Here is a 27,123-nt window from a genome sequence, read left to right on the forward strand (position 1 = left end):
ACATAGAACTGTGTAAACCGGTCTTAATATAACTAGCAATGCTGACCTGAAAATAGGGCGATGAGGCAACATGCTAATCCTCGCATAAGTACGTGGCTCAGAGATTATTTTGCCTTCTCCAACTCCCCTAATGGAGAAGCAAAGAGATTTGCTTTTCTTCTGTCTCGTTCTCTCCTGCTCTTCTTCTTTCCTTCCTTGGGTCTCTTCTTCAGGTCAGTCCTAAGAACAAGGCGAAGCAAGAAAAGAGATCTTCATCTTTATTTTAGCTGCTTTTCATTTCATTGCAACTTTCAAATTCTAGACTTCTATTCCTGATGGTCTATGTCTTTCTTCTCCCATTTGTATGGATGCTGCAGAAGGTGGCCTAGAGAAGGTGTCTCCGCAACGGCTGTTCGTCTTCGGGGACTCCTACGCCGACACCGGAAACACCGAGAAATCGAGCGGTGGGTGGCACCCGCCTTATGGCTCCACTTTCCCAGGGGAACCGTCCGGCCGCTTCTCTGACGGCCTTGTGTTGACCGATTATGTTGGTCAGACACCTCTCTCTCTCTCTTTCTCTCTATCTCTCTTCGACTGTGATCTTACGAATTTGTGTCTAGTTGGACCATACAAAGTTCCTTTTCTAAATGCTCGTTATCCTCATTGTCATTTTCTTCTTTTGGGCAGCATCCTTTTTGGGTATAGAGTCTCCTCAGCCCTATACATGGAGAAACGACGTGAACAAGACTCTGCTGCAACATGGGATGAACTTCGCATTTGGGGGGACAGGCGTGTTTGACACCATGGCCAGAGAACCAAACATGACCACCCAAATCGATTATTTCCAAAGCTCGGTCGAACAGAATGTCTACACCAAACAGGACCTCAGTTCCTCCGTCGCCCTGGTCTCGCTTGCCGGGAATGATTATGCCGCTTTCACTATGAAGAATGGCAACCAAGAGGTGAGTTCTTTTCCACGTCCTTTGCTGTTTGAAGAAAATACTTATGCCATTGCTGAATCCGGGTGAGTTGGTGAGCTACTTGTATTGCCGTGTTGACCGGTAAACGTAGAGTGGTGGGTCGTCTGTGCACGTACTCTTGAGTTTAGGTCTGTCATTGCGGAATTTGGACGTACAAGGTAACTGAGCTCCTAATAATTATTTTCCCGTTGGTAAGTTTTAACAAGCGTTCGTACCATTTTATGAAATTATCGACATTTTTGTAATTTGCAAATTACAAAGTTTTGTAGTAATTTATCAACTTTTATTTGCGTAACTTGCTGAGTTTCGAATATATTAGGCGGCCAGGGTTACACTGTTGGTAATCCTACCCGTGCCATATCCACATATGAGATGTTTACTGACTCTGAGGTCTAGATCCTGGAATAGATATAGATATGGAAACTTTCATCCTCAGCAATCGAAATGGATGGCTTATGTAACATTGTCACCACTTGAATGATGCAGGAGCTGCCGTCTTTCATCACATCGGTCATCGACCAGCTAGTCTACAACCTGAAGCGCATTAAAGGCTTAGGAGTCGGCAAAATAGCGGTCACAGCATTAGAGCCACTGGGGTGTTTGCCTCAGATCACCGCTGTCTCTTCGTTCAAGAATTGCAGCTCAAATTGGAACTCCATAACTCGGCTTCACAACCACCAGTTGCGCCGATCTCTGCAAGAGCTGAAGAAGAATGAGAGCATGATGGGGCCGTCGTCGCCATCGTCGTCGTCCGCCCTTGTGATCTTGGACCTCCACAGTGCCTTTGTCTCTGCTCTGAATGTGCTACGACACCAATCGGGTAATTAACTTTCATCACTTTTCATAATTGCATTTTCTTTGAACGTTCTTTTTGGGTACTCTCCTAAGGCCATCTCTACATGGGTTTTGACAATGCCCTCCAGTCACTTATAATTCATGGCTTCTAATTTCCTATCAAGCTCATCGAGTATTTTCAAAAACTCAAGCATGATCCGGTTAGATGCTCTAAAGTAACTCGAACTCAACTTTAGATTCGAAAGAGGATACAGGCTATTAGCTCTTTTCATTTGCATCTTTTAAGCTTCGATTCTAAAGGTCTGTTCAGTACAATGTTCTCGTCATAGCTACAATGTGAAAGAGCGCCTCAACTGTCGCGAGGTGCCACAACACATCACAGCACAGGACTGTTCCAAGGACATCTAGGATTGGGTTCTTAACTGATTGATGAGTGATAGATGAGGATCATTATCTAAGTGGAACCTAACGATTAACTCAACCAACTAAAACTCCCAAAATATGGGGGAAAAACACGTTGTGTTGGTGAGATTATAATTGCTGGGACCAGGTGTACCAAAATAACAGATGACAGCTAGCTAACATGCCACCTTCCTTTCTCTTCCCCTTCAATGAAAGCAGGCAATTTAAGTGAGAATCCATTGAAGCCATGCTGTGTTGGTGTGACAGAGGGTTACTCATGTGGCAACATAGGCGACAAAGGAGTGAAGAACTACGCATTGTGCAACCATCCGGAGACATCGTTTTTCTGGGACAACATCCACCCTTCTCAGAATGGATGGCACGCCGTTTACTCTTTTCTGCATTCTTCTCTCCACCGTCTTTTGTAACAGTACAAGATATTATAAATGCATATATGTGAGTAATCATCTGTCAGTCAACCCGCACCAAACTATTAGCTAATTTCTGGATTGAATGGCCAGTGTGATTGATGTATGAAATCAAGAAATCAAGTACCAAGTGTTTTAAGCTTTTGTGCTGCTTATTAGACCTTTGGATCAACTACTTTTGGCCAGAAACCATGCATACTATCGAAAAGCTTTGAACTCCCGTTGCATGAGTGATACCAGTGAACAAAGGATCATTTATTCAAGTATATAATTGCTTTACCTTGGATGCAATTGCAAAGCATCATTCCTTGGGCACATCAATGTAAGAATTTACTTGGTTAAATCGCTTTAATATACTCGTGATACAAAAAAATTGCTTCGTGTGTTATTGTAAGGAATTCAAGATCCGCAGTTATAGCATAAGCAATTCATCCCAGGACCGGAACTTTGAAAACCACTACAGGACAATCAGGATCCCAAAAAATTTCCTACTTTTTGGGGTGGCTCTATTGTCCCCAATTCAGAGATCTAGGAGTTGAACAGGCCGCCGCTGTCCAAGGGTCAAGCGGCGGCCAAGCTGTCCTGGAGAGATCGATAGCCACTGTCTGAAACGCTGTAAACCGCCCCTAGTTGGCCGTAGAGGCACAGGTATTCACGACAGGCAAGATTCTGTCGCCGACCATGATTAGGTACAGTTTTTCTGCCTTTAGGGACTGCCATGCTGTCACCCGGTCTCAGTTTCAGTAGCGTAAAACATGGACTTCCCATTTGTAGGGTCTATGACCGTGAGTAATAATAGCGAAGAGGGACTATATTATTCGAGCTTATACTTGTTTTCATGACTAGGTAAATTACAGATAACAAGAAGAAGATATCAATATCAGATGCAACTTAGTAGACCACAAAGATCTTCAGAAAATTCAACACAATTATTTTTCTTCCCATCAATTAGCTACAGCATAATTGGAGGAGCTCTGCTTTTTATTAGGAGGGAAATCAACCTTGGCAAAAGGGCTGAAACCAGCAGCAGATGGCTTCAAGTTGTTGGAGCTGATCTGATGATGATGGATCTGAACTGCGTCGCCCTCTTCTTGAATGGTCTCCAACCTCCTCGTTCCCAAGCCAGGCCTCCTCTCCACGTGGAGGAGGCGGGGTGGCGCTGCCTCGGTTGTGACTTGACAATTGGCACCTGACAGCCCTGACATATATGGTGGCTTCTTAGTTCTCTGCAGAGAGCTTCTCTTTTTTTCTGTTAGAAGTAATTATTGATGAGCTTGGACCAACCTGAACTGAAATATATAACGAAGCAGAAAGAGCCACTTGGACGTGCGTATATGCCTGATTAAATTGTCACAGTTCAATTTTCTTCTTTCGGTTCTGGCCCGAATCTATATCCTGTAGTGGGAATTCATGCAGTATTTGAATAATGTCCATTTGCGGAGTGCACTTGCATGGAGGAGAATAATATCTGCTTTTCGTGCTTATCAATATCATGTTCCTGTTTCAGACATTATCCACAATTATTCCATGATTCTGATCCCGGTCTTCTTCACTCGTCACTGTTCATCTCTTTCTTAACTGAAAAGAGCGAGGTAATGTTTCTGTCTTCCGGTGCAACCACGAGCATTTTCTAGCCCAACTTGCAAAGCGAAGTGCATGCATCTTCACGACTGGAGAATTTGAGAACCTGTCATGACGAACGAATGATTCACAATCTTTTCCCTTTCTTTCCAACGCGCCAAAAACTCGTTTGAAGACTGATGTTTTATTCCCAATGAAAGTACAGTGAGCAAAAAAGATGTTCTAAGTTGACCAACTAGAGGTGACTAATCTACAGTTGAAGTTTGGATGCATCACTTATGGCAAGAGGTCCCAAGGTAGAGGTAGAATCAGTAAGACTCGAATCTAGGGGTGTGCAAAATACCCGGGAACCGCCCGGACCGCCCGGAACCGGACCGGAACCGCCCGGAACCGGCGGTTCTTGAGGGAACCGGTCCGGTTCCCGGTTCCAATTTTTGGGAACCGGTCCGGTTCCCGGTTCCATGGGCGGATCCGCCCACCCGGACTGGACCGGTTCCCTTTTAATATTAAAAAAAAATTACTAAAATTGAATACAAAGCAATTGTTTTGTGGCAATTGTTTCTACCGAGGATGAATACAAAGCTGAATATTGGGGAATTCTTATGCTTTTTGGTTGTTTAGTTTATTTATTAATATAATGATGAAGGTGATGTATTCAATAAAGTCTTGTTTAGTTGCACTTCTTTTGTTTTCATTTGTTTGGATGGTGCCTCATTTCACCTCCTTTGATTTGTTTGTGCGACTTGTGATATTTTGCCGAACCTTATGAGGGATATGTCCAGTTCATAGCTTTAAGAGAGACCCATTTTTCCTGAACACTTACTACTCTCTCTACCTCTATATCAACTTACGTACATCCAATCCTTCATTGGTTGCATTTATAGTTGCAACAAATGAATTTTTGTTCCACGTACTTAAATTTGGTTTTTCTTTTTTGGCTTGCTTTGATGTCACGTAGTCATTCATGTTGAAAACCAAAATTGTTTCGTGTCAATATCGGTTCCACGGATCCACCCAAGAACCGGACCGGACCGGCGGTCCAGTTCCCGGGTGGATCCATGCAACAAACGGGTGGATCCCGGTTCCAATTTTTCGGAACCGGTCCTTAGCGGGCGGTTCCCGGTTCTAGGTCGGGAACCGCCCGCCCGGACCATGCACACCCCTACTCGAATCCATGACCATATATTTCAAAGTGAAGTCTGGCCTTGATTCTTAATGGTAGAATCGTCCCTTCACTCGACCATGAACGAGGATCTTGTGCATCTTCCGATGAATCCGCGGTATATAAAACAACAAATCAATAAAGAAAAGGGCAAATTGATAGGAGTGATCTCGGGGATCAGTTAGGCATTGGGACATGATTAGTGAGCATACCTCTTATTTGATGCCATACATGAATTGCGAGGCTCGAATGACGAGTCTTGTTCACTCCAAAAGACCATAGAAAGATTAAAATAACTAGTAGTCAAAGTAACTTCTCCATAATATCTCATCCGTTGTGTATATACACCATTTTCTTTGCTGAACAACCGGAGAAGGGTCATGTTTTCGAAGAGGGAGCTCACAAGAACTTCACCTAAGCTAATGACCAAATCTCATGCATACGTCCACAGAGTAAAACACAAGCTAAACCAGCATAGGGCTGATTAGTAACTATAAAAGCGGCTCAATAACATTGAAACCAACATCGACAACATTCCATTTCCTCCTCGCATAAACTTCTCCCAACATGGCTAATCTGCATAGGCTCATGGGATTCAAAAGCTTGAGCTTCTGGGTCATGATCGTTTTGATCTTCTTCCCGTGGCAATCACTGTCATCATCAGCCTTGCCCGGTCTCGAAATCAAGGCCGACAACAGGCTGAATTTTCGGAGGGTCCGGTGCCGCCTGCCTTTTTTCGGGAGGTGTTTCTTGATGTGGTTTACTTGCCCCTTGGCCTGCCCGACTAGTTGTTTCGTGGATTGCAACCTATGCAGACCCGTCTGCAGTAAGTGACACGCGATCTCGACGTATATCCTCTGAAATTATTAACATGCTGTATAACATGGTGTATCTCGATCTTTCGACTGTACTGATGTTCGCTTCTTGGATGAATTTTCGCTAATTAAATTTTTCTTAATGAATCCTTGCAACTACGGTAGGTTGCAATTATCCCGGTGCTGTATGTCAAGACCCGCGGTTCGTAGGTGGAGATGGCAACACATTCTTCTTCCATGGCCAGAAAGATAGGAACTTCTGCTTGGTCTCGGACCCCAACTTCCATATCAACGCCCACTTCATCGGCAAACGAAACCCTAGCCTCAAGAGGGACTTCACTTGGGTCCAATCTATCGGCATCGTCTTCGGCTCACACAATCTCCTCGTCGGCGCGAAGAGGGCCTCGACATGGGACGACAGGGTCGACCACCTCAACGTAATCCTTGACGGCGCGCCTGTCTCGCTCCCACCCAAGGAAGGCTATACGTGGCGGTCCCTGGCGGCGGCGTCCTCGCCGGCCTTGTCCATCTCCCGCTCTGGCGAGACCAACGGCCTCACGGTCGAGGTGGAAAACAACTTCAGGATCACAATGACGGTTGTCCCGATAACGGCGGAGGAATCGAGGGTCCACGGGTATAACATCACGGACGACGACTGCTTCGCCCACCTAGAGCTAGGGTTCAAGTTCTACAACCTCACCGACTTCGTGGACGGGGTGCTTGGCCAGACTTACAGGAAGAACTACGTGAGCAAGGCCAGGGCTGACGCAGTGATGCCGGTGATGGGCGGCGCGAACAAGTACGCGACCTCGAGCATATTTGCGACCGACTGCCTGGTGTCGCGGTTCGGGCAACCTCTTCCGGCTACCAGCAACGGCCACGGACTCGAAAGCTTGCTTTGCAAGAGCGGGATCGAGGGGTCGGGGATGGTTTGTAGGAAGTGAAAAGTGAAATGATCATCGGAGATGTCGAAATGACTATGAATCTCCTATGAATAATACAATTACAAAATAAAGTTGCAACTTATGTCATCCATCTTGCTCCGCTTAATTTTGTCATATGCTAGGGTTAACAGAAAAGAAAAAGAAAAAGGAGAGTCTTCTGATGAATTGAAAAAGAAAAAATTGGAATATAACTGCATCTTGATTTATATATAAAAAAATATTAAATTTTTCTAAGAGGGGAGCATATATTCAACACATTCTAAATAAATGTTGGTATGCCGCCTGACCAAATTGGCAATTTTCACATCTATTAAAACCACGAGGAGAAGACCTCAAGAGTCACATGGACAAGATCCGTAATTCAGGTGATCATTGCCTTTGAATTATAAAAACAACCGACTTTTTTTTTTTCTTTTTCTTTTTGTGGGATCATAATAGGTAGGCGCATTTTGCGCCCCAGGAAACGCCGGTGAGCATGATTTTATATTTAATCGGGAAGGATAAGTTTTTTCTAATCGAAACCGGAGTACGTAGGTCTGAGATGACAATGGTAGGGTCAATTTTTACTCTTTAAAATCGACGAACATCGCTTCACTCCGAAGAAGCTTAAAGCTTTGGTGGTCTACATTAAAAAACAACGCGACACGACACATATTCTTACAAGTACTCATTGTCAAGTCTTATCTCTTTATATTTGCCAAACAATTTTGTAAATCAATTGTTGTCCTGACGTTGCTGAATGAAACGATAACTTGCATTTTGCCAGTCAATCCATTTGCTTCTTCAATTATGGCCCTTTAGGGGCAATTAATAGTAGTAACACCTAAAATTTTCTAATGATGAGTTTTAATTATTGTGTCAGAATGGAAGAATTAGGTTTTTTCTTTTTTTTTTGGCCCCCTCACATCAGGATGCCGGTGAGGAAAAGGACTCCCAGACCTTCATTATTTTAGAGGGAATCCAGCTAGCTAAGCCCTGACGTTTAGATTCTGGAGTAAGTCAAAAGCAAGCAAATTTTATGGCGAAAAATCAGGTTTTTTGGTCATATAACTGAAAAAAATTTCAGAATGTCTTCATTGGAGCAACAATAATATATATATATATATATATATATATATATATATATATATAAAGCATATATCACAATGAAAATGAACGATTAAAAAAAAAAAGACAACAGTACCACAAAACCTTCATAAAATTTGGCTATTGGAAATTTCCAACTCGGAAAAAATGGGGAACAAATCTTATTTTCTTTTGGAATTAGATAAAGCATTGTATCAATGTTTCATTTGTTTCGTGAAAAATAGCTCCCTCATCAATCGACATAAAATACTTTTTATTCAACGGAAAATCTATTCTTAAATTTTGGATAATAATTTCCTTTTCAAAAAGTCAGACATCGTTTCTCAAAATATGACTATTGAAATCCTACGCTTGGGCACCAAAATTCCAATGTTGATTCCCAGCGACCAGGACGAATTTTTGTAACTTAGAACTATGCTTGCAATGTCAATGCTCGTGCCTAGATTCCCAGTGCTTGCTTGCCCTCGGATTCATCAAGGTCGGGCAGGAACCTCGGTGCTTGTGCCCAATTCCCCAACACTTGGATCTCAGTCCACAAAAGCTGAGCATAGGATCCTGGCACTAGAGCCTCAGATTCCCAAACTAAGCCTAAATACACAAAGGTCATGCCTATGACCTAGGTGCCCATACCTTGATCCCTAGTGCCCTAGTCAAGATCCATCGATGTCAAATATGGGACTCTAGTGCCTGAACCTAATTCTTTGGCTACACATACACAAGTTATTAGCACTCTAACAACGCATATCAAACAACAGAATATTTAACCATTGGGATTCGCCCTAATGTCCACCCTTCCAACATGGAAGGGGGAAGTGAGGGGTTCAAATCTCCACCTTCTTAGGGGGAATGGGGTGGGAGAGCGTAAGTTTCAGGAGTGGGTTTCGACTCCCACGCCCTACAAGAGGCAGAGCAAAAGTCTAAGAGTGAGTGTAAAGTAGGAATAGAGTAGGATTGACAAAAAAAAAAAATAACAGAATATTTTCTAGTTCATTTTTAACTTTTAGTCAAATACCAAAAAATATTATTATTTTCTTAGAAAATGACTTTCTGAAAAATACTTTTTAGAAATATCATATTCTTTGCAAAAACAAACGGGGCCCAAATATATAAGCAGAGTGCGATATCACACTTGATGACATGTCTCGCTTGGATTAACATACACAATGGCATGCAAAAGATAGCTTGCATTCCAAATTGTATTTTTTTTTTTAAATTTATTTTCCTAAACAACAGATGCCCCCACATGGAGATAAAAATGCAGAGAATTGAAAAATTAAATGAACAATAGAGCTTTTTTTTTTCTTGTAGTATCTATAATTATTGGAAATTAATTGCGAAACGTCCATTTCGTTAGGGCAATTATCTTTGTACTATGAACGAAAAGAATTATTGGACAACAAATATGTGGGGATGGCATGCAGGGGGCGACGATGACGCAACCCATGACGTGTCAAATCAAGATATCACGTATGCAACCATGCATCATAAAAATAGAAATTTAATACGACCGACTTCACCTTCGATTCAGGAAAAATCAGCGGTTCGTTCATTTGTTTATCTATCTTCTCTTTTCTTAATATTATCCCCTTAGTTTAATTTGAAGAGTTAGCAGTGGCGATGAGATCGAATTTAAATGACAAGTTCTAGATGCATTGATTTTATAAACGATTTATATATTTTTATGAAGTTTGACCACGTTTCCCCGTACTGCTTGGAAAGCCTCGTGCCCCCACATGGTTCCAAATGCAACCCAATTATGATTTTCACATGCAAATTTGTGGTTCTTTAATGGGAAAATGATACAAATGGTCCCATGAAGTCTCCAAATATTAATTTATTCAATGTAATTTATAATTTTTTTATTTGATAGTTCATAAACTTTAACTTAATATGCAATATTATCACTGAATTTTTAGTTTGTTCAACGTAATCTTAGAATTTTTGCTATATATTTAATTTAGTTCTTAAACTATATGAAAATATTTAATATTGTCATTCTATTAGTTCAAGTTCAGATATAATATTGAACAACTTCATATAATTCAGAAATTAAATTGAACATGTATAAAAATTTTAAGGATTATATTAAATAAATTAAAAAGATCGGGTTATCGGTCATGGACCAAATTTAACAAATAAAAAAATTAAGAGTTGCATTGCACATTGAATCAAAATTTAAGAATCATTTACGTGATTATCCATTCTTTAATATGTAGATTCACTTTCACTAGTAATTCTTTTGTTAACCGCTTTAATTTTCCCCATCCCTCTTTTAGACATTTTGGAAACAAACGACGCTTATCGAGAACCGAAAAATCTCTCCATCGCTTCGGATATGAAAGAAACTAGCCGATATACTCTTGCTACGCCATTTCACCTAATCATCCAGACAATCAATTGCAACTTTATCCGATTCCTATTTTGTACGTGCTAATTCTCGTTGGCCATGATAACGACTCGTGAGCTTTCCATGCATGGTGAAGCATCGATTCATCAAACATCCTATCTCAAGTGAGATAGGGACTATGGTTCATTGGTGAAGGGTCACGCCGATGACGACTCGTCGTCTAACCTATCCCAACATTGAATATCAGGACCGCATGCGCTCCGGTGTTCATATGAACCGTCGAATTGGATCTAGCAGAGTTACTTGGATCTGGCAAACGGATTATGGCTCATGAGATAGTGGCACGGGCAACATGGGCGCGTTGGTGGGTCGTGTGTTGCTAAATGGGACCAATCACCTAACTTGGAATCAAATGCTTAGCGCACTATATTTGGTAATTTGATTAAGGTAGGTCGTAATTAAATTGCGCATTTAATATCTATTTTCCCAAGTCAACACTAATTAATTGGCCATACTTTACCAAACCATAAGACGTTAAAAATAGTTATCAGGAGTGCAATTTCCGCGAAGATGCTCCCATGGTGGTTAGCATAAAACATCGTCGCATTTATTGATAATATTCCGGTCGACGAATTACGAAATATCAATTGAAAATAACTTATACGAAAACCCATTTAAAATTGGGATTGATTTTTTCTTTTAACAATCTTCTTAATTATGAAACGAATAAATTACTAAATTTTTCTCTAACTCCTCCTCTAGCTGACACGTCCATGTGAGCACTTCACTTAATAAAAGAATTTATAGATCTAATTGTGGGGATTATTTTATTTCACAATATGCTTAATTTTGTGGATATAATGATCTCTAAAACATTAATTTCCACTTCTCCTCCAGCTGACACGTGCATGTCGGCTCTTCTGTCGTCCTACGGCCCCGAGCCATCCACCGCTAGTCCCATTGCCACCAAAAGCAAAGCGATGTTTCTAAATATAGATTACATTATGATGCTAAATAATACTACGTAGGGTTTAATTATTTATTTTCGCAGTTCAGGTTGGTGCACCTTTCCGAACCTAAACATTGTTTAATCCACAGCTTATGTCCCTTTAGCCCATGTGCCAAAATCTCCTAAGACTACTATTACAACTTGACCAAATCACGCAAAAATAAAGCGATATTATTACAAATTATTTCTCTGTTTCTCGAAGACCTTAGGGTTCTCCTATAAAATCAGAGATCTTTCACTCTAATTTGCAGCTACCCACGTGAAATTTTCCTTCCCAATGTGAATCCTCCTTTGATATTTGTTGAGAAATATCATCAATGGAGTCCACAGGAATCTCATGGCTTCACAGGCTTCAAACTTCTTCTTGCTTCTTCTTCGTCCTCTCTCTTTTGCTGCTCACCATCTCTGTAGCTTTGATCTTCTGTAAATTTCTCTGGTTTTCGAGACGTAGGCTTTTATGCCGATGTCACATTTGTGATAGTTATCGTACGTCTAGCTGGGCAAATGAATTCGATAACCTCTGCGATTGGTACACTCACCTCCTCAAGAAATCTCCATCCCAGACCATTCACATCCATGTTCTCGGCAACGTCATCACCGCGAATCCGGTGGTGGTTGAGTACATGCTCAAGACCAGATTCAACAATTACCCGAAAGGGAAGCCTTTCTCTATGATCCTCGGTGATTTCCTCGGCAAAGGCATTTTCAACGTCGACGGAGATTGGTGGATGTTCCAGAGGAAGATGGCGAGCCTCGAGCTTGGGAGCATCGCTATCCGGTCCCACGCGTACAAAACCGTCACGAAAGAGATTGAGACCCGGCTCCTCCCGCTTTTGTCGGCGGCGGCTGAGGACGGGAAGAAGATCCTGGATCTACAGGACGTCTTCCAGAGGTTCTCTTTCGATAACATTTGTAATTTTTCTTTTGGGGTAGACCCGGGGTGCCTTGAGTCTTCCATGCCCATTTCCAGCTTTGCCGAGTCGTTCAACCTCGCGACAAAGTTATCGGCGGAGCGAGCGCTCGCAATCACTCCATTAGTGTGGAAGATGAAGCGGCTACTTAACGTCGGCTCGGAGAAGAAACTCAATGATGCTATCAAAGTAGTCAAAGTCCTTGCAAAGGATGTCATATCGCAGAAGAGGAAGTTAGGGTTTTCCAACCACCAAGATCTCCTTTCGAGATTCATGGCTTGCGTCAATGACGACAAGTTTTTGGTAGACATTGTCATTAGCTTCATCCTAGCCGGTCAGGACACGATGGCCTCGGCATTGTCCGCCTTCTTCTGGCTGCTCGGGAAACATCCCGAGACCGTGTCGAGGATTCGGAGCGAGGCGAAGGAAGTCATGGATGGGGATCAAGAATTTGCGAGTTTTGAGCAAATAAGGGGACTACATTATTTGCATGCGGTGGTATATGAAAGCTTGAGATTACTCCCTCCCATTCAGTTCGACTCAAAATTTGCCCTAAAGGATGATGTACTTCCTGATGGAACTACTGTTAAGGAAGGCACAAGAGTTACTTACCACCCTTATGCAATGGCCAGGATGGACCAAATTTGGGGGCCCGATTGCATGAAATTCAAGCCTGAGAGGTGGATCGAAAACGGTAAGTTTTGCCCTCCGAACGCGTATAAGTACCCAGTCTTTCAAGCCGGATCAAGGGTTTGCCTCGGGAAGGAAATGGCCATAGTCGAGATGAAAATCGTGGCGCTGTCAGTTTTACGGAAGTTCGACATTACGGTCGTCTCGCCAGCGAGCGGACCCCGGTTCAGTCCGGGCCTGACGGCGATAATGAAGGGTGGGGTTAAGGTTCTGGTCAAGAAGAAAGGGGACGCTCCACCCCTGGAGGAAAATTGATCTCACAACCTGTAATCGGTTATGTGATGGATGAGTTTCGGTGACTAACAGAGGAGGAATGCAAGGAACTTTAATGTTTTGAAAGGGATGCCTTTTAGGTGCAAAGGTGGTCCAAAAACAACGGTTGAAGAAAAGGAAGAAATGATGCACGGTACAGAAGGTGACAGTGTAGCTTATTCCGGAATTGGGAATTGCTTTATTATAAGTAATCACTCGTTCCAGAAATTTTTTCGTGCCTTTTTTTTGGGGTCTATTTATTGAAATTTTGACACCATGCAGCTTGTGAGACTAGCTGGTTGATTACCACAAAAGTCCTGAACTACTAGTTTTATGTATTTTGGTGTAATTTTTAAATTTGCTTCCTCTGTCCTTTGTGTGTGTGTGTGTTTGTGAGAGAGAGAGAGAGAGAGAGAGAGTACACATATTTAATGGCAATTGATCCAAGATGCAACTATAGAATAGAAATTAAATATTGGCACATAGGATCGTTGGCTTCGAAATCCTATTTGAGCAGGTGATATTGTGTGAAACCTAAGCTAGCTCCTCCGGCTTTAAATATCACCCTACTATATTTACCATAGCATAGAGGATATTTTTTGGATAATCTATCTATTCTACCTTAGATAGATAAACGCCACCATGGCTTTGACGCCTGCCTTAGATAAATAAACTCTATACATGCGATGCATCTTTACACGATGCCTAGACCACCGAGTCTATCGTGCACTTTTCAATCTTAGCAGGGTAATAATACTATGAGAGCACATCGGTCATATCTAGATCCCCGCATTCACACCGACATCACGAGGAGGGCCAAGCATAATACAGAAACTTCAAGTACCTAGCGTTCCAATTTCTTTCACGTGACTAAAAATGCGTCGATAATAGAAAAGAGACCCAGCTACTTTTCTAGAAACCAGCGGCATTAAGTCTGATGTCTCCTAGGATTGCAGGACGTACCTGTTCCTCCAACCATCTCAGGCTCGTGTCCCATTGTAGCCAATCACTCGCTAGGACCTGCCAACTTGGTATCGAACATTAAATGATGGAAGTCGAAACATATGTATGCTATTGAGATTTTCAGTGAAACAATGATTTTATATTATCATTTGATCTAATATATCTTTTATTTACTTATAATGTTAGACCTGTACTCAATATCTCTGAAAACGAGTTCTTATGAAGCATCTTTGTGATCGACTTTTGTCCAAGGGCTATATTTTTCTCCACCGTTCTTTGTGGAGAACAATTTTGGGGGACATCATACATAAGTATGAATGGTGTCCCTAGGTGTCACTGACCACTCAAAAAAGTGGTTGGAGGCTACGTCCTCTATTAATACATTGCCGATAATATGGATACGCTTCATTTTTCACGTCATCTCATGATGACTTATGCTTTCAAATCTCAACAAAAACAATGTTTGTTTACGCACCGTATCTTTTCATCTATTTTAAATTATTCGTATGATGAAACGATGAGATTCGTCCTATTAAATAATTCCATATTTTCTATGCAATTCCTTTCTCATTTTTGTTTTCGAGTGAGAGTCTATTTATAGCACGATGTTGAAAATAGCAAAAGCTTGAATGAGAGAATCAAATTCAATTGGGACCCCTCGAAATGATTCATTTCTTTTTCCTCCTCTCCCATGTGAAGTGGGTACATGTGCTGAGTCAATTCCCGATGCATTTGTCATTTTCGTCCCCCTCTTTTTTTTCTCTAGTACATGCGCCTGTTAAACTCGTTGAATTTCATCGACTACGGGCAATGACTAATCTCGACATTCACACAGGCAGGAGGACCACCCCCGGATCTCCACCCTTTTGAATTGTGTCTATCTTGCCCACGTTTCCCCAGTGCATCTCCCCTCTACTGTCCCTCTCAAGAGTTGAATTGCTTATTTCGCTTAATAAGTTCAGACATCGATGCAATCCTTGTGTATTTAAAGGAATAAGCCTATATACATTATTACCAAATTAAGGTTTTCGAGGAATGAATGCTGCCCAGTCTATCTCAAACCCCATAACATTTTCTTAGCAAGACTTCAAACTTGATCGCTGTTCACAATTTTATCCTATTAGAATTGAGGCGGGCAGGCGGGCAGGTGGGCCAGCGATCCTAATTTAGTTCGATCAATGATCCCTCCTATATATGCATGTGCCCTAAATGTTCCATAAATGTACAATTTTTCGAGAAAAGTACCAAAAAGGTTTTAAACATATTACATTTGTGCCAATTTAGTTCTAAACATTTAAATTTTATCAATCGATTCATAAATTTTTTTAATGATTTGCCAATGTAGTCAATGCGGCCAATTTTAAATGGAAATCTCTAATATGGACGCTAAGGATCCTATCGGGTACGACTAGTGCTGACGCTAATAAGATTTGCAATTTCTTATTACTTTTTATTATTATTTTCTTTCTTCATTTTTTACAACTCTAAGCCGAAGAGGTCCCCAACCAAAGATGAGGGCTTCAAGCCTTGACCCAAATCTAGGCGAGGGGGTCATGGCCCTCGCGTGTGTACTAACGAGGAGGGGAGAGCTTTGCCCAGACCTGGCCGTGGCGTGTGAGGGTCGACCAGTGACCTTGCCAACCCATAGTTGGGAAAAAAAAAGAAAGTAAAGAAAAGAAGGAAAGGAAAAAAAAACAAATAAAGTAATAAAAATTTATCTATGTCAGCAGTCATCTTGTTGTTAATATGTAGGACACTCAACGTCCATGTTAGTGAATTTCTGGTCAAAATTGGCCGAATGAACTACGGTGACAAATTGTTAAAAGCTTTAGAATTTAATTGACACAATTAAAAAATATATATATAACTGAATTTGTGTAAATATAATAAGTTTAGTACCTTTTTAGTAACTTCCCCTACATTTTTGGATCCAAAAGGACACATCAATACTTGTACTATGATGAAGCTCTAGTCAATTTGGTACAGCTCAAAAGAAAAAGCCACGGCCCAGCGATTTATATGGAAGATTCGTGGGTCAGTTCGTGGATTCTAACTGGTTAGGTTGAAAATAAGTTTGTGCGCCATTATTTTTTTTGGACAATTGTCTGGGGATTTTTGGACAATTATTAGTTAACCCTATGCTGACTTTGATATCCAGGAAAGGCTCGATAGTTTAAGTTACCTCTCTGCATTGGGCATGACTTCTTTATTAACTCCTAGAAAATAGAAAAACATTATGTAAATATAAATATGCCTGTAAATAAATATGTAATTGTTGATTTTCATGTGGGTGTTGTTAAACGGCAAGGTCAGTTCATCACCCCTTCCCCACATAGGAATTTGGATCACCTAGAAGCCATTTTTCTATAGTAATCTCTTTTCTTCCTTTTCCCCCTCGTGGTTGGCATGTGGTAATTTCTTTTCCTCCGAAGTCAACGGAACATGTTCTTCTAATAGAAAATTAATGGATACAATTATTTATCAATATCATGATGTAGTGCGATTAGTGTTAAATGCAAATAATTTAACTTAAAAATCCAACTCTGCATATAATAATCTACATCATCAAATAATCATGATTTATTGTCTGAGCGAATGGAATGACTATAACGAATATTTACTAATGGTTGATAGATCATATCGAATAAATTAAAATTTCATATACTATATTGTATATTTAGTTAAAGTTCATGGACCACTCTTGTCATTTTTTTAATGGAATGTGTGGATGCATTGCCTCGGCTTGAAAAAGATCAAGAAAAGTGAAAAATTGAATAGAGAGGAGAGTGAGGCTGGGCCCAAAGGCATATAAAATTTGGGAGTTACTGGACCGAGCCCAATGACATATAGAACTGGAGCCACGTCAACGTTTGGGCAGGCGAAACTCGAATTGAATGGCCTTATTAATATAAATATAGTCTTAGAAATCCTTACAAGTGAATATGCCAAAAAGAAAACTTTAGCATGGTGAAATAATCTACTTCTTGTGCTTGAGGAAGCAAATGGTTAGAGATAATTTAGGTTCGATTTGTTTGCAGAGATTTGATCATTTAGAATTTTTTTTTAGATCATCCTTTATATTGCTTATAAGGAGAAATGAATTAAAAATATTTTCACCATCCACGAAAATATTTTAATATAAATTATTGTCAATGATGAAATTTTTTCTATCGACTAATTATTTAAAGAGATACAAGCGATCATCTTTATCGTTTATTTTTTGTGAAGCAAATGCAACTAGAGGTGGTTTGGTTTCATTTACGTAATTAAATTTTCTTTCTTTTCTTTAATGAAAATTCTACACTGATTATGTATAAGATCAGTTATTTCAGGAGTAAATGAGTTGATGAAATTCACTTCTTTTTTTTTTTTTTTTTGCTATTGCTTTCTAATGAAAAATGGTATATAAGCACTACCACTTTCGGTGGCTTAGCTGGATAAAAGCTGCCATGACGTCTACTCGAGACGGAGGGGGTTCAAATCCCGTAGGACGCACGGGATCTTAAGCGCGACGTCGGGGTGATGGGTCCCCTCCTAAAGATCGTCCTGGGGTACCCGCCGGCCGCCACCATACGAGGTCCCTAGTTATCAAAAAAAAAAAAAAATGGTAAATAAGCTCTATTGATGTTGTTTATTTATTGATTTATTTATAATCTCTCCATTTTCTAATTCATGTATCTAGAAAGTTTAGTCTTTTCTCAACCGTAATGGCTCGATATTTCTAATGCACCCATGTTTGGAAAGTGACACTATTAGCTTTTCCCCGTCAAGATATTTATGAAAATGAGTCTACACATTTTTTTTATGGGAAACTCGTGTATTTGATGGGGGGAATGGCAAGACAAAATCGAGGATTTTTTTTTTTTGCAGCTAATAAAAGGAGGAAAAGATCAAAAGAACAAAAAAAAAAAAAAACAAAATGCTTCCTTATCTTTTTTGCAACGACAATGAAAAATAAAATAAAAGCATAATTGGAAAAAAAAAAAATTCTTAAGGATTAATATGTTGAAAAACCCAAAACTAGTACATTTAAGATAAATTTACTTCAAATTAATTTTTTGACTAGCATAAATTTCAAACTAGTACACTTTTGATAAATTTATCTTAAACTAGTATATTTGTAATAAATTTACCCTCTATTAGTTTTTGTACGATTTTTATGATTTTAAATGGTATTAATTCAACTTAATTGAGAGTATATTTATCACAAATATGTCAGCTTGAGGTTTTTGGCAGTAGAAAATAAATTTGACACAAATGTATGAGTTTGAAATTTTTGTGGTCATCTAGGATAAATTTATTACAGATTTATGAATTTGAAGTTTTTCGTGATTACAAAATTAATTTGGGATAACTTTATTATAATTATAGGTTTTTAACGGTAATTAACTCATTTTTAAACCCCAAAATTTGAAAAGTGAAAATATACGAACTTTTCTCCCCAGTATATAAGGACGCCGTCTTCAATTCGTGCAACCCACGATCAAGAATTCAAGATCACCTTGCGTTGAATATCTGTTGGCAATCGCCCTTCTTCTTCTTCTTCTTCTTCTCCTTCATCTGCCGTCGCTTCCTCCTCTGCTAATCTAAGGAATCCGATTCACCATGGCTCAGGTAAAGAAGCTTGTTCTGTTGCTCTTAAGCCCTGTCTTCGTTCGTTGTCGATCGAATTGGTTCTCGATCTTTGATGGGTTTCGAGATTGTTCGGCTTATATCCCTCTTTTTGTATGTGGGTCGTGTTGGGTTTCTTGATTAGGGAGCGATTCTTGTTCTTTTTGTCGAGACTTGATATGGGTTTGGATTGTGGGTAAGAGCTGAATGTTTGGTGAGCTCGGGTTTGTTTTTGAATTCGTCAATTGGGTTTTTTTTCCCCTTCTTCTGGAGTATCGATGGTGCTTTGGATTTCGATTCTGGGAAGTTCGGCAAAAACTGAGTTCTTGGACCTTTTGTGGTAACATTTGGTCTAATTTATCTATTTTTGTTAGAAAAGGAATGGAGGGTTGGTGAGGAAAATCTGGGAAATGCAATTATGGAAATACGTAGATGCTGAGCAGAGTTAATTATTTCATGTTACCTGTCTCCGTCGTGTTGAGTGTGTTGCAAGTGGAAATGCCAAAATTTACTTTGTAACGTTGTGCTAGTTGTAATGATTTCCTTATTAATATGATGCAACATGTCCATTTTAGAGATGTTCGAGCTTGAAGTTTAATTTGTGATTCTCTTTCTATCGGTTGATGTTTGGTGAGGCTGAGATGTGTCTGGATTAGTAAGGAATTGGCTTGGGGTAGCAATGTTTCCTTGTTTATGATTCTGAGTTTGGTGATGGAAGGCATTTGGTACAATTGCTTCTGCGAAACGTAAGAAATAAAAGAGACTTTCTGAAGCTACAAAGGGCGGTAACCCTTGTTTTGTTATGTCAAAAAGGTGCAGTTCTAGTAGCAGAAGCAAGGTCTTGCTTTTCCTTTTTCTAGTCAATGAGCGTTTGCAGTCACTTTAGTTTTACTTGGTGATTCAACTTAGCTTACTATAGGACCTCGAGTCGAATGTTAGTGAGACAGTTTCTGAACTACATGTAAAGTATGTAAATACATGCATCTATATAAAGTTGCAGCTGCTTCAACCTGGGCTAGAACAAATTAAGTCGTTTATAGCTAATTAGTTGCTTGATTTAGAAATTGATAGTAAAAAATACTCAGCCAAGGTGGTATCTCTCTTGAGCCCTCTCTTGCAATGACCTGAGGAGCTCCATAAGTGGTTTACCCAGCTATGTGTGAGCAGCTCTGACTTTACTTATTGCATTAAGACGTGAATAATTGCAATTTGGTGGGTGTTTCATCTCAGTATTAGATCCTTCCTCATTTGCTGAATGTTGAACTCATAATAATAACTTGATTTTGACATGCTTTGGAGACAATCTTCATGTGACTTTATTTCTTCAATCTAGTAAAAATCTGTATGCTTTTACTGCAGACTGTTGTCCTTAAGGTTGGTATGTCCTGTGAGGGCTGCGTTGGTGCAGTGAAGAGGGTTCTCGGGAAAATGGAAGGTCTGCTGCTGTTCCATTCCAAAACATTCTTATTCAATATTGTATATTTTGTTAGCGGTATCTTAACTAGTATATATCCCAATGTTGAGGCTTGGAAATCTTTATCATGATAGTTGGATTTATTTCAACTTTGGATTGGTCTAGTTCATTCTCTATGAATTACCTCAGAAGAGATATCATCCTTTTAGGCTCTGGGCGTTTGAAATTGTTTTTCACATGTATAAAGATAGATACATATACTCATTCTCCTAGAGAGCTTCAGTGCTGGAATTTTGATTTTACCTTTATCAACCCCAATATATCTTTCTTTTCTTAGAAGTAAAAACAAAAGGAAAACAGGGCATCGTTGGAAAGACAAGTTACAATGGTGGAATATTAACTGGGGTCTTCTTCTTGTGTTTTTTTTTTCCTCTCCTTTTTGTGGTTGCACCTTGAACCACTTTCAGGAGTGGAGTCTTTCGATATTGATCTGAAGGAGCAGAAGGTGACGGTGAAAGGCAATGTCCAACCCAATGCAGTTTTAAAGACTGTCTCAAAGACTGGGAAGAAGACCACATTTTGGGATGCCGAAGCACCGGCGGAACCTGAAGCAAAGCCTGCTGAAGCGACTGCTGCCGTCTAATCTGTGAAGGCAAGGGAAAGGAGACCGAGCTGTTTCCATAGGGCATTTCTTTGATGATGGATTCTATATCAAATGTGGTGTGTGTTGTGCATTTAACGTGTTAAGATAGCTATAATAATTCGGATGGGCACCTTGTTATGGATATAGGATATGGATTCCACTGAAATAGTCCTTTGTCCTCACTGCCCTGATTATTGTTGTTGCAATTATGCCTACAGTGATAGCATAATGATCTGTTGTCATTATAATTCCAGATCGAGACCTGGCCAAGTACTGGAATAATGTCTGGAGAGGTATGTGATGTCGATAAATGCTCTAGTTCAACCAATATGTGTTGATGCTTATTTTTGCAATGATTTCTAACTCTAGTCCGTTGATTCCCCATGAAAATATCTGTTTCCAGGCGTTCTAGATATTCTATAAAAGACTTTTGTTACTCATGCCTGCTGTCTAAAGTTCTCTAGCAGCTTGGTTAAGATACAATATACATGTAAATTTAAATTAGAGGGTTGTCCGTGTGTCACACAGATCGAAGAGTGTATTTTTTTGGTCTCTTGAAAAATCAATTGAAATATTCAATCTCACAAAAATTCGGTTATTCTTTTACTGCCATTATGTATATGGAACCTCAAAAAAGGAATCTAAAACTTTCAGCAAAATAAACTTACTGGGAAATATATGTCCTTGGCACTTTAACTAGAAGGAAAGCAACTGAACCTAGATAGTCTTTTCTTAGGACTCCAATCTTATATTGATCATGTATGGGGAAAATGACATAAATGATTCTTGAATTTTGACTTAATATACAATATGGTCTCTGAACTTTTTATTTGATGTGGTCTTTGAACTTTATCTCAATTTGTGATATCATTCATGAACTTCTAAGTAATGAACCAAAAAATTAATGGAAAAATTAATATTGGATATATTTATATAATCGAGAAACTAATTTGAACAATTACCAAAAGTTTATGAACCATAATGAATAAATTAAAAGCTCAAGGATGACATTACATATTGAGTTAATGTTCATGGATCATATTAAGCAAATTAAAAGTTCATGAACCACATCACATATTGACTAAAAGTTCGGGAATAATTATATTTAGCCTACGAATAAGATCTTATCTTTGATACTTTGTTAAGTACCTATCCTGCGCATTCTTGATACTACATTTGTAATAAAATTTCTAGTTAATTGTGCATGAAGTAATATAAACTTATATTAGGCCAAATCTTGATTTAACATACATATACATTTGCCGCTGGATGATTGATATGTTGACTAATTTATTACAAAACTAACTTCAAACAAACACATATATCATTTATCCAATGGTAAAGTGTAAATATCTTTTTAAACTAACAGCGGACCTAACAATAATTTTATAAAGTTACAACCATGTATCTTCAACATTAAATGTGAAAATAATTCTACTATAAATGCATTATCTAACTTATCGTAGAAAATGTAGATTTTAACTTTGAAAGTTAATCATCACAAAAATTCTACTAAATATATCACCATCTATTGCATAAGCAATTACATAAACATATTTATATTTGAAACTTGTATTATCACGCAATACAAATTTCTTAACCTTAATTTATGTTTAATGAACTTCTTGAAACTTATCAATCATCTTTTATTTCTCGTACATTGATTGGAGATTTATTATTAAACTATACATATGAGGTAGAGATTTGCTAGGATTATGGATTTTCTAAAGTGACCAGGGAATTAAATTGCTAGGATTTTATTAACAAAATATACATCGAGATTAGTAAAATATGCACAAAAATTAGAGCTTTGCTATGATTTTAATTATTACGAAACCATGCACACCTCTATATTTCTTTTACATCGATTAGAGATTTAATATTAAAACATGCACGTTGAAATGTGCCTATAGATTGTGTGGAGACTCGATTGAAGTGATCACTGATTCCTTCTGAAACATTTACATTTGATTAATAATGAGTTGATCGATGACACTATAGAGATTACAACTTTGCCAATCCTAACGGAGAAAGGGTGGTAAGGGACTAGGACTGTCAGGTTTGTTTTAAAAAACCAAGTTGATAGTCTTTCTTTTTCTTTTGTGGAGAAAATGAAAGTTAATTCTGAAAAATGTTCGCTAGTCAATTGCAGATTCTTCAAGGAAAAGATTTCCCAAAATTTGAAGAACGTTAGCCTGTTTGAAACAAACAAAAAGTCGTGCAAACAGAAAATTTTATGAAGAATTTGGAACTTTAGATAGCGAAACGCGGTATGCTTCACAGTTCCATTGATGCGTAGAGCAGTTTCGTGGGAAATTCTCAGCATAAAACGAAAACTAGAAAGCTTGTCCAGAGGAACGAAGCGTTGGCTTCAATACTTGGAACATTATAATCTAGCTACTGCATATGAATAAAATATGACCCGAATAGATGTCCTTGAGAAATGCAACATCAACATATCGGACATTGGATGAACTTTGGACGCAAGCAGGAATGCCAAGAAAGAGCAATTTAACTCTCACAACACGAAACGACAAGACTGACATATCAAGGCAAGTTACAGATGTTCAGACATGACACAAGACAGACCGGTTTTTGTTTAAACTTAAACTGTCAATGGAGTTTAACATATAGGGTCGGCAGGCTTTGATCGGACACTGGTTGCCTAATTTCAGTTGTTTCCAGGTCCTGGCTGGTATCCTTCAGGCGAATAATCCCGCGCTCGAGCTGCATATGAGAATTCTCCAAGTATAACACATAAATGGCAAAGTTTATGCCAAAACAACTTAGATTAAGCAAGGACAATGTTTTAATTCTCTTGGTGCTCCGTGACCTCAGAATTAATAGAACTATCTGAGTTCAAGTTGTGGAATAATCCATTATACTATGGAGCAAAAGAAAATAGATTGAGGAATCGAAAAGAGCAGGAGCAATGACAAGATTTTTGGGACTTCAGTAGCAAAGTATCATCACCAATTGCTGGAGAGTATATTTTTGTTGATCACAAAGTGCCGCACCCTAAAACCTCCATCGCTTTCGATATTTTCATGTCTATAGGCAAATCCATTGCAGGGCTTAGATGCTTCATATTCTAAGTGTCTACAATGGTTTCAATTCAGTCATGTCGGACTCAACATGAGTAATTGCTTAAAATTTATACATGGTTACTGTGGTTGATCTTTCCAAACGTACACATGGTGGACATCCATAAATTCATTTCACCCCTATTGTTTCCCTAAAAAATTTCGTGTTATGTTACCTCACTGATGGTGCCCATGTGCGGACGCAGAACATGGTACTCATGTCAGATGCGACGCAATGCCATGTAACACCTGCTTTAATGAGCATCTAGGAAAGTCATTGAACTTCATCGTTAAGATATTGAACATAAGTCAGCATGCCGATATTTCCCTCGTCGGTCGCTAAGAGAGACGCTTCCGAGGGAAACGTGACTCGACGAAGGTATTTCCTCTTTCTGACCCATTAACGTAAAAGAAGCAGCTGTCGGATGTCAATACAGTTCTAAGATGTCGATGGAATCGGGTTGTCCTTCGCATGTAGAAAGGAAGTATCCACTTACCCTTCCCTTGAGGGAGTCTCAAGGGCATCCAGCAAATCGTCAACGGCAAGCCCCAGTGCACAAGCACCAATTCTGGAACACTCGCTTAAAAAAAGTTAGCAGACCTAAGATAATGATGTTGTTGCTATGATTGGGTATCGCTCTGATATAATCGAGCAGGATGGTTCAAGAAGATTAACCGATACGGCATGACATTAATCAGATGGTCTGGACAACTCGAGCGGAAAAACACAATTAGCATTACTAAGCTAGTGAGGGGGTATTACAGCAGGCCAAGCACTTCCTTTGATCTGTTGATCATGACATGTGAGATATTAACCTTAATGCGGACAAAGAATGTCTAGATTTTAACTTTTGAGGTGAGAGTTTAGATCATTAAAGCATTGAATCGTACAGTGATGAATTTATGACAAACGACATATGATCTTTTTAATTCTAATGAGAAAATAGGGCAATATTATTTATCTTCCATGAACTCTAGCAATTCCTTTCGGTATGTTTTAAGTAAAAAATATTGAGTTGGATGTGCTAACGAAGAACCTTCCAATATCACAAAAGTTCATATACGATACCAAAAGGGGAATCAGTCACCCGAAATTGGTAGCTTCCAGTTTTCTCGCGAATATGGCACGTAATGTCTAATAGAAACGACTAGCAAGATTCGAAAAGGTAATGTAATATGTGTTCTAATTTGAGACTCAAATAAATACAAGATCTGCAAATCTTGATCTAAACGTTCCTTAGATATTTGCAGCAAAATAACCCTCTGCGGACATCTTAAAAAGGTAAACAATTGGCGAACAAAAGTATAAGGAAGACCAAATAAATAATCAGGCACCAATTTTTCACGGAGGCACCACGTGTACCTTATAAAGTTACCGCGGCAAAAGACTTTACATTTAACGCCGTCAATCATTCATATTCTCTGCTCTAGACCTGATACAATTAATGAAACTCCATTTGTTTTTCAAGAAATACCACATTTAAATTACATCCATTACAGACGCAAACGCAAAGGATCTTACATTTAAAAGCCATTGAAAGCCTATTTATTCTGCCGTAGTAAGTAAAGGAAGTAACCATTGTCAGCTTGATGCATGGCCACCGGAACAGTCTTACCTTGTTGTACTTTCTTTCATCCTTAGATAGCGCTTGAACGTATAGTCATAGTCAACAGCCGGGAGTTCCCTATTATAAATCAACAGATAAAACAAGATTGAGCCTTAACACAAGTGAGATAGAAGTACATCACCAAGAGGAATGTAGCATAGATATACAATGCAAGAACCAGCTCTCTCAGCGCTACTTCGATGTTGTTGCAGAACAGCAGGACCAAGTCCGGGAAAAACTTGAAGCCATGCGGTTTTATTTGATAACCACTCGCAAAATTGCTGTTCAACAGGCCCTAGAAAAGATAAAAGCAATATTGGTATATTAGAATTCGGTGAAGCTGGTATTTAACAAAGTCATATGAATTATGATAAGTCCAGGAAATACATGGAGCCATGTGGTTTCGTTTGATAAGCACTCGCAAAATTGCTGTTCAACTGGCCCTAGAAAAGATAGAAGCAAGAGTGATATATTAGAATTCAGTGAAGCTGGTATTTAAAAAAGTCATATGGATTATGATAAGTCCGGGAAATACATGGAGCCATGCGATTTAATTTGATAAGCACTCGCAAAAGTGCTGTTCAACAGGCCCCAGAAAAGATAAAAGCAAGGTTGATATATTAGAATTCAGTATAGCTGGTATTTAACAAAGTCATATGGAGTATGATAACATTTTACCACACTACTAATAATGAAAATTAGGGTCCTCCCCCAAAAAAGTCCATCTGTCCATGTTTCACGAAAAACCAAAAGCTTCTAAAGAAGGCCACCTCTGTCTTAAACTGGAGCTAGTAAATGAAAAACCATATCAAACCTCACCAGGCTAAAAGTGTTTTGCCTTTTTTTCCCTGCATATTAAAAACTTCAAAGTAAGGTGGATAAGTGGATACTTGTTCCTCCAGGTTGCTGATGAGTGTATAGAGGCCGTGCACAAGAGCATCCCTCTCAGAAGCCATTGCTCAGACAAAGAGAACCTGAGAAGTCTCACACACATGAATAGAAGAGAAATGTTATAGAGAGCATCTGTAAGAGGGGTGCGTGGATTGCGTCAGTGAACCCAAGATGTAACGGCTCTCTCTTCTCTGTTTTTGAGCTGGTCAAAAGAGGGAAAGTACAATTGCTTTGAAGAAATCAAGGATTAATTTTTTGATAGAAATATGTTTCTTACATGATCGATACTTATGATTAAATTTTGACAGGACTTCTCATTAAAATTTTGCATAAATTGATTTGATTTTAACAGCTTCTGAGCTCGTAACCCTGAAACGATAGTACAAATTTGATGGCCTACTACAGTATAGAAATGATCAAAAATCAACTTGTTGCAGTGCAATGCCTTCTATGACATTAAGGCCTCATTCTCACGTTTTCCTGACAAAATAGATTATTCAACTGCTTACTAAGAAAGAATTCCCCCCACT

General features: G+C 39.2%; 5 protein-coding genes across 5 annotated transcripts; 4 read left to right on the forward strand and 1 right to left on the reverse strand.

Moving 5' to 3' along the window:
- Positions 1–69: 69 nt before the first annotated feature.
- LOC104454103 (GDSL esterase/lipase At5g03610) lies at positions 70–2,804 on the forward strand. Its single transcript, XM_010068844.3, has 5 exons — positions 70–212; positions 357–530; positions 667–941; positions 1,446–1,779; positions 2,376–2,804. Exons 1-5 carry the CDS (start codon positions 131–133, stop codon positions 2,582–2,584), a joined length of 1,074 nt encoding a protein of 357 aa, XP_010067146.2. The 5' UTR covers positions 70–130; the 3' UTR covers positions 2,585–2,804.
- Positions 2,805–5,878: 3,074 nt separating this feature from the next.
- On the forward strand, positions 5,879–7,170 carry LOC104455801. The gene is made up of 2 exons (XM_010070530.2): positions 5,879–6,153; positions 6,308–7,170. Exons 1-2 carry the CDS (start codon positions 5,895–5,897, stop codon positions 7,084–7,086), a joined length of 1,038 nt encoding a protein of 345 aa, XP_010068832.1. The 5' UTR covers positions 5,879–5,894; the 3' UTR covers positions 7,087–7,170.
- Positions 7,171–11,763: 4,593 nt separating this feature from the next.
- On the forward strand, positions 11,764–13,749 carry LOC104454106 (cytochrome P450 94C1). Its single transcript, XM_010068847.3, has one exon. The coding sequence runs from the start codon at positions 11,846–11,848 to the stop codon at positions 13,382–13,384; it is 1,539 nt and encodes a 512-aa protein (XP_010067149.2). The 5' UTR covers positions 11,764–11,845; the 3' UTR covers positions 13,385–13,749.
- A 5,052-nt stretch (positions 13,750–18,801) lies between these two features.
- Positions 18,802–21,368, forward strand: LOC104454107 (copper transport protein ATX1). Its single transcript, XM_010068848.3, has 3 exons — positions 18,802–18,958; positions 20,315–20,390; positions 20,837–21,368. Exons 1-3 carry the CDS (start codon positions 18,950–18,952, stop codon positions 21,010–21,012), a joined length of 261 nt encoding a protein of 86 aa, XP_010067150.2. The 5' UTR covers positions 18,802–18,949; the 3' UTR covers positions 21,013–21,368.
- A 3,220-nt stretch (positions 21,369–24,588) lies between these two features.
- Positions 24,589–26,658, reverse strand: LOC104455802 (histidine-containing phosphotransfer protein 2-like). Its single transcript, XM_010070532.2, has 4 exons — positions 26,593–26,658; positions 25,870–25,997; positions 25,712–25,780; positions 24,589–24,664 (listed from the first exon to the last, which is right to left on the reverse strand). Exons 1-4 carry the CDS (start codon positions 26,656–26,658, stop codon positions 24,589–24,591), a joined length of 339 nt encoding a protein of 112 aa, XP_010068834.2.
- Positions 26,659–27,123: the final 465 nt, after the last annotated feature.

The sequence above is a fragment of the Eucalyptus grandis genome, chromosome 7 (assembly GCF_016545825.1).
Source record: "Eucalyptus grandis isolate ANBG69807.140 chromosome 7, ASM1654582v1, whole genome shotgun sequence".
Lineage (NCBI taxonomy): Eukaryota > Viridiplantae > Streptophyta > Magnoliopsida > Myrtales > Myrtaceae > Eucalyptus > Eucalyptus grandis.

Coding starts and splice junctions, on each gene's coding strand:
- LOC104455802 (XM_010070532.2), bottom strand. CDS start 26,658: ATGGCTTCTGAGAGGGATGCTCTTGTGCACGGCCTCTATACACTCATC. Junction 25,781..25,869: donor AGAGAGCTGGTTCTTGCATT/GTATATCTATGC, acceptor GATTTATAATAG/GGAACTCCCGGCTGTTGACT. Junction 24,665..25,711: donor ATGAAAGAAAGTACAACAAG/GTAAGACTGTTC, acceptor CGAGTGTTCCAG/AATTGGTGCTTGTGCACTGG.
- LOC104454107 (XM_010068848.3), top strand. Junction 20,391..20,836: donor GGTTCTCGGGAAAATGGAAG/GTCTGCTGCTGT, acceptor AACCACTTTCAG/GAGTGGAGTCTTTCGATATT.
- LOC104454106 (XM_010068847.3), top strand. CDS start 11,846: ATGGAGTCCACAGGAATCTCATGGCTTCACAGGCTTCAAACTTCTTCT.
- LOC104455801 (XM_010070530.2), top strand. CDS start 5,895: ATGGCTAATCTGCATAGGCTCATGGGATTCAAAAGCTTGAGCTTCTGG. Junction 6,154..6,307: donor CCTATGCAGACCCGTCTGCA/GTAAGTGACACG, acceptor CAACTACGGTAG/GTTGCAATTATCCCGGTGCT.
- LOC104454103 (XM_010068844.3), top strand. CDS start 131: ATGGAGAAGCAAAGAGATTTGCTTTTCTTCTGTCTCGTTCTCTCCTGC. Junction 531..666: donor TGTGTTGACCGATTATGTTG/GTCAGACACCTC, acceptor TCTTTTGGGCAG/CATCCTTTTTGGGTATAGAG. Junction 942..1,445: donor TGAAGAATGGCAACCAAGAG/GTGAGTTCTTTT, acceptor TGAATGATGCAG/GAGCTGCCGTCTTTCATCAC.